Source organism: Camelus bactrianus, chromosome 10 (genome assembly GCF_048773025.1).
Source record: "Camelus bactrianus isolate YW-2024 breed Bactrian camel chromosome 10, ASM4877302v1, whole genome shotgun sequence".
Lineage (NCBI taxonomy): Eukaryota > Metazoa > Chordata > Mammalia > Artiodactyla > Camelidae > Camelus > Camelus bactrianus.
This window is the reverse complement of record NC_133548.1, coordinates 10,826,753-10,833,905: the sequence shown is the minus strand read 5'-3', so window position 1 is coordinate 10,833,905 and position 7,153 is coordinate 10,826,753. Positions and strand designations below refer to the sequence as shown.

The following is a 7,153-nucleotide window of genomic DNA, read 5'->3' as shown; positions in this document are numbered from 1 at the left end:
TCGCTAACTGCTTTAAGCTTCGGTCTCCCCTGTATAAAATGGGGATAGTCATAACTACTCTATAGACCCCCAGAGAGACTATAGAGTATCTATATGGGAATCCAAATCAGGACGATGTTACAGGTGAAGCCTTTGGTAAAGGATAAAGCTTTGCGTACATGTGAAGTTATTCTTACAGGACAGAAGGTAAGTCATAGCCAAAGGACCATCTTCATCTCTCTCTGTCAGATGAAGGACATAGGAGTATGATGGTTCTTCCGGTCAACCCGGGCTATTTACAATAAAAAAGAAGAGTCATCAGGGCAAAAATTTTTCAGATCTTCACAAAAAGGAAGACTCAAGCACAGGTTTTCTAGTAGTCATGAAGATCTAAACGCTTAAAAGAGCCTTGTATCAGTATATGATCCATGATGTTGCCCCTTATGACACCATACTCCTAACCCTAACATATCTTCTTCCAAGATAGACCTGGATGAAGGTGGTCCCCATCATGGGCCAGAGCAACCACACCGGCGTGAAGGAATTTGTCTTCCTGGAACTCACTCACTTCCGGGAACTGGAGTTTTTCTTGTTTGTGGTCTTCCTTGCTGTGTATGTAACAACCGTGCTGGGCAATGCCCTCATTGTGGTGACCATCACCTGTGAGTCCCGCCTCCACACTCCCATGTACTTTCTCCTGCGGAACAAGTCAGTCCTAGATATTGTTTTCACATCTGTCACTGTTCCCAAGTTCCTGGTGGATCTTCTATCAGAGAGGAAAACCATCTCCTACAATGGCTGCATGGCACAGATATTTTTCTTCCACTTTGTTGGTGGAGCAGATATTTTTTTTCTCTCTGTGATGGCCTATGACAGATACCTTGCAATCTCCAAACCCCTGCATTATGTGACCATTATGAGGAGAGAGATGTGGGTGGCCTTGGTGGTGGCTTCCTGGGTAGGTGGTGGTTTGCACTCCATTGTCCAGATAATTCTGATGCTTCCACTTTCCTTCTGTGGCCCCAACATCCTGGACGCCCTCTACTGTGATGTGCCCCAGGTGGTTAAGCTGGCCTGCACTGACACCTTTGCTCTGCAGCTTCTCATGATCTCTAACAATGGGCTGGTGACCCTGCTGTGGTTCCTCCTGCTCCTGGGGTCCTATACCGTCATTCTGGTGATGCTGAGAGCTCACTCCGGGGAGGGTTGGAACAAAGCCCTCTCCACCTGCACCTCCCACATCCTCGTGGTGACTCTTCACTTTGTGCCCTGTGTTTACATCTACTGCCGGCCCTTCACTATGCTGCCCATGGACACAGCTGTGTCCATCAACAACACGGTCATCACCCCCATGCTAAACCCCATGATCTACACCCTGAGGAACCAGGAGATGAAGTCAGCCATGAGGAGACTGCAGAGGAGGCTTGGGCCTGTTGAGAGCGAGAAACTGGGATGAGCAGTCAGATTGAGACTGGACATTTATTTTGAGTTGGTTTTCTCAAACCACTGCCCTAAGGGTAAGAGGCAGCTAACTCTTTCTCCACAGTCATTTCTGTATATCCCCAGAGCCACGAAACTCTATTAGAGAGGCTGTGAGAACAAAAGGAAGAGGTGAGATTGAACATCAGCCATCAGGCTTGCGGTCCGGGGAGAAGTAGGGGTCTGAGGTTGAAATCAATAACCTAAATGCTATTTTGGTGGATCTGTGGCCCTCATGCTACTTTCACCACCTGTGATGTGGGAATAGCCTTGTCTCCTGACAAGGTTGTCATGAGAATGAAACATTGAGAGGATTACAGTTGCATAGGTTAGCACCACTCCTGGCATTAATGAGGCATATAATCAATGCCCCCTATTATCCACACCTCTGTTCCTATATGTGCATATATACAGATATGGATATATTTATTCCACACATTCTCTCCCTAGTGACTGTTATTTTCAGTTGATTATTAAAATCACTTCTTGATTTAATGCTGTAAGTACAGAATCTCTGATACATTTCACTAATTACTGAAAAGAGAAGGACTAGTTTAAGTTGTGTCAAGTCTGATATATCTATAAACAAATCTATACAAGAACCAAGTATTTCCTATTCTCAAGTCTTTTCTACTTTTTTGCCCACTGAGATTAATATCAAAAGGACTTGTCCAGTGGGGGGATGTATCTGCACAAAGTGCCCATTTCTTTTATGTCAACCTGAAGTTCCTTCTTTCCTCTATCCCCTCGTCCTATTTCACCCCTGGCTTTTAGAGCTGGAGCAAAACTGTAGTTTTGATCTATGTATGTATAGACAACTCAAGACACATCATTGTAGTACAAAAAAAATTACCTAAGAAGTAACTTTTCACACACTCAAGACCCATTTTCTGTACCAGGAGAGAAAAGAAACATACTGTATGAAGGGTCATTTAGGACTAGAGACTGAATCTGTGTTATAATCCACCTCTCTCCCAAGAGAAGGAATCCAAGAAAAAGAAAAAAGAAAAAGAATAAATCTCCTTTCTCTCTCTATGCTCACCTCAAATTCCACGCTTCTGCCTTCAATAGTTTTTTCAAAAATTGGCCAAGAGGAATAAAGAAGTTGAGGAAATTGCAACATACAGAACAATTTTTTTAAAATGTTATGAGGGGTTAATATTTAGCTGAAAAGGTCCTTTTGGTGACACACATCTGTGATCTTCTCTGAGTCTTACAAGACAAAGAAACTGGGCCAAGACTCTAAATCATAGACCAGTGCTTCGAAAGCTTTTTAAAATTATTGCCCCCCCAAAAGAGTTATTAGATATTTTTCCTAATTGCTCTCCCTCACGAAAATTTATTACCAAAATATATTGTATATACTTTTGTGTACTGAGGTTCTCTAAAGAAGCACACATCATTGTAATATCTAAGTTTTTTGGCCCCTCAAGAACCAAATTTTGCTCCCTTGGACATAAAGCCTACATTGAGAATGAATGATCACATGATATGAAATGTCTGTATAAATGTTTCTTCAAAACTGAGAGAATCATAGAATATGCAGATATATGTCTTCTAGAACCGTACAAGGAAGGCATAGAAATGTGAGTATGTTTATGTTTGTGTGTGTGTGTGTGTGTGTGTGTGTGTACTTGCATGCAATAATGACTTAGAAGCTGTTTAATAACCCCCACTGGAACTCCAACACTAGCAGAAGAATGTCCATCCTCTTTTCACACTCACATTCAATAAAATCTCCTTTGCTAATTCCCATATTAGGCTTGCACCTTGGGGATTAGTGAGCATAGCAGGGACACTTTGGGACAAGCAGAAGAGCTATGATGATGTAACTCCCCACGTCTGCCTTTTCCAACATGAAGGTTGAAGAGAAGACACTGAAGTCCAGTATAACTAATCTTCACAAGAACTTCACCTCTAACGTGCTAGTTCTTCAGCATCACATACACTGAGGCCCAGCTACCCAGTCTCAGAAGGTGTAAATTCCTGGTTGGATACTGAAGGATTTAGGTAAGAACAGTAAACCATCAGAACATGAGACATTGTGGATCATACATGAATAGTATGAGCATGAAAAATATACCTGGTGTGTAAGATGCTGCAAAGAGAGCTGAAACAACAGAAAACAAAGTGGATGTTAAATATTGGGAAAGGAGGAATGTCTTCCTAAGGAAAAGGGGCTACAGAGATGGAGTCAGGGTGGTACAAGAGAAAGCAGCTTGCATTTGATGGAACAACTGAATTGTGTATAAGAAGCAGATTTTGTTCCAGCTTAGGGTTTGCCTGAGGGAATCACAGAACCTCTTTCCACAAGATGGGTGCTTCCTCAAAAAACATGATTTTAACCCCAGATTCCCTTAAAAACTATGCAGGTTTCAAAAGCAGCCCCACACCTGTACATGACTTACTGGGCCTCTTGCCTTTGATCCAGAGCCAATCTCAGCCCCAAATCCAACCATCCAGCACGGAATCCTCGGGTCCACTTGGTTAATTCACACCAGCTCATTGGAACAAAAATGAGCAAGTTGGCTAAAAGAGAAGCTGTCCTTCTACTGAATAGCACTTTACATTCTGCAAATGTTCTCATAAATAACCCTTCAGGACAGACACTTTTTTCTTCAGAGGAATGAAAGGGAAGCGAGTTAATTGAATGCCTACTATGTGCTGGACACTTTACCAGTGCGATTATAGTTGCTCCTAATGCTACCTAATGAAGCGAGTGCTGTGCCTCCCAGTTTACAGAGGAGGAAACTAAAGGAAAATAAAGGACTTGCTTCAAGTAACAAAGAAGGAAGAGGCAGAATTCCAGCCCTGGGGTGCCTCCAGACCTCTTAACATCGTCCTACAGGGCATCTCACTAGACGCTACATCACACTAGGCTGTTCCCACATTTTACAGCTAAGCACCTGAGGCACAGAGAGGCTGCACAACTTCCTCAGGGTCGCAAAGCTATTTTAAAGCCTGGATCAGAAAGCAAACCTCTATCTGGCATCCCTGAGGCCAAGTCAGAGACATTTACAAAAGGGTCTCTTAGCTTATGTTTGTCAACATCCTTCTCACTTATTCAAACTCCAGCGCCAATGCCTGTGTAATGTACACTCGCCAGCGAAGTTTATTCATTAATTTTTTTAAAAAACATTTATTGAGCACCTAATATGTGCCCCAGGTGAAGCAAATCTTTGATTACATTAGGATGAATGAAATAGTGAGTGGACAGGATGAACTTGAGGTATTGCAGGGAAATTACAGTGAACCAAGGAGAGACAGACATATGAGAAATTAGATGAAATAAACTGTAATAGGTGCCAGAAGTCTATGCAGGGGATTGTGAGTCATAAAAGGATATCAGGAAAGTTTCCACAGAGGAGGAGACTCTGAACCTGAGTGTTAGGAGATCAATGTTCATCAAAGAGGAGACCCTGCGGGTGGGGAGGACATGGTAGGTGGAGAAAGCAGCAGGAACACAAATCCAAAGGCATGGGCCAGCAAGGATTTGCATAACATCTGAAGACCTGAAACAGGATCAAAGGAAACAGGGCACCAGATAATATTCAAGATGGAGAAAAGTCTTGAATGCTGTAAGAGGAGTTCTATCTTTATTCTGTAGGCAGTGGGGAACCATTGAAAAGTTTCAAACAAAGGAACAGATGGTTCCATTTGTGACTTATTAATATACTTTTGGAAACAACAGAGAGGATGAATTAGAGAACACCACACCAAAGAAAAGACCAGTTAGGAAATTCTTGCAACAATCTAAGAAGAAATGAAACCGGTCTAACTGAGGATGAAGCAAAGGGGATACATTGAGAGACAGGTAGAAAGTAGATTCCTCAGAAGAGATTTGACACAATGTCCAGGTTGCTGGCAATGTAGGTGCTTCAGGTAAGTCTTTTGGATAAAATGTGCTAACCTAGCAATACATGCTGTGGAGGTGACCATGTCCATAAAGACGGAATAAACTGGGGAAACAAAACAAGTAACCATATCCTCCAGAGCAAATGAGAGGCGACATTTGTCTTCTGCTTATTTATCCACATAATTTCTCAAGACTCTGAAAGCTTGTTTCTACACAAGCCAAGCACAATGCTTCCCAGCTGGGCACTGATCGAAGGACCATCTATCTACATGGTGGTTTCAGATAACTCAGATGTTAAGCTGAGGATTCCTTTTTTTTCTCTAACTCTTGAGTTAACCTTATTTTTTTCAACTGCTGCCACCATCATAAGTCTACTTAGAAATATGTATGGGGCTAAAAGTCAAAGATTGATTTCACCACTAGCTTCCTGTGTGACCTTTCACATGTCACTTAAGCATCTTCCGGAATTTGATTTTTCCTAGATTAATATTCAAGCATTAAAAGGCTGGCTAATCCTGACTCACATGGGCAAAATAGAATGAACTGAAAATTCTCTCAGTTGGATCTGCCCCTTCCTCCCCAACAAGGACTGTACAGTAAGAGGACCAGCAGGCCTCCAGGAACAGGGAGCTGCCATTGCTTCCGTCCTGTGTTAGCTCGCACTCCATCAGGAAATGCAAATAGCAAGCTCATCAGAAGCTGCTTAAGTTTATAGGAAGGGCGCAGGAGGAAATCTGCATTTACCTGCCTCCATCACTGTGATATCTTTGCATTTCATGCCCTTCCTCTATATAGGCATGCCCGGAACATTTGCTGTCTGCTTTGTGAACAGAACTATCTCCATCACCGTCCTTATCATCTTCTTTGTGTTAAACTCCAACCCCTGAAATGAAATTTAAAAATTAAAGAGACATCACTTCTGAAAGGTAGTAGAAGGGGCGTTGTCTGAAATTCCATGGTGATGGGGAGTGGAAATCAAAGGGGTGATGAAACTCAGCACTGACGGTGCTAGAAAAATTCTGTAAAGAGTACCTTATGCAAATTATTGTAGGATTTATGTATCCTGAAACTGGCAGACAGTGTGGTATTGTGGAAAGATCCTAGTACTAAGAGACAGAAGAAATTTGTGTTCCTTTCTCTCTGCCACTGATTTTCTGTGTGACCTTGGAAGATTGACTTACCTGGATGGAGTTCAGTTTCAGTATTATTGAACTAGGCATGACTGCACCTCCTTCCCCTCTAGCCTCCGAGGGAAGTTAGGAAAATTTATTGAAATGAGGTGCACAGTCGCTTTTAAAGCTATAAATTGACACAACATTGTAAACTGACTCTACTTCAATAAAAATATAATACGTAAAAAATATAATATGTTATTGAAGTTGATCCCTATCATGTTGTTACAGAAAGGCATTTGAGGGTTGATTTACTCTAACGGCTTTTAAGTCTAATGGCTTTTAAGCCATAGGAACAAAGTGGAATGTGAATAAAATCACAGTTGCTCTGATTCACAAAGGCACAGGGAACCCACAACTGCTTCCACAAAACCTTCCTTAAGTTCTCTTCCTCGGCAACTTCTAGAGGTGGACTGTAACAGAAGCCAAAGGTCCCCATCAAGCTCAGTAAGGAAATGACCCTACAACTTGTACTAACCAGGGAGTGAAACAAGAGGAACTGAGGGATTTCTCCAGTTAACACAGCAAGTTCATGAAGAATAAGATACATGAGTTTTTGAATGATGTGTGTTCAATTTCTGTATGAGACAAACCTTTGCTTGATTTCATTGCCTCAGTAATATTATTATTTCGTTCAAAGCTGCACATGGAGAAAGGAATTCTTCCA

The 7,153-nt window shown here is 42.0% G+C and overlaps 1 protein-coding gene across 1 annotated transcript; it reads left to right on the top strand.

Moving 5' to 3' along the window:
* The first annotated feature begins 490 nt into the window (after positions 1-490).
* On the top strand, positions 491-1,435 carry OR4D6 (olfactory receptor family 4 subfamily D member 6). Its single transcript, XM_010956348.2, has one exon. The coding sequence runs from the start codon at positions 491-493 to the stop codon at positions 1,433-1,435; it is 945 nt and encodes a 314-aa protein (XP_010954650.2).
* The last annotated feature ends 5,718 nt before the right edge of the window (positions 1,436-7,153 follow it).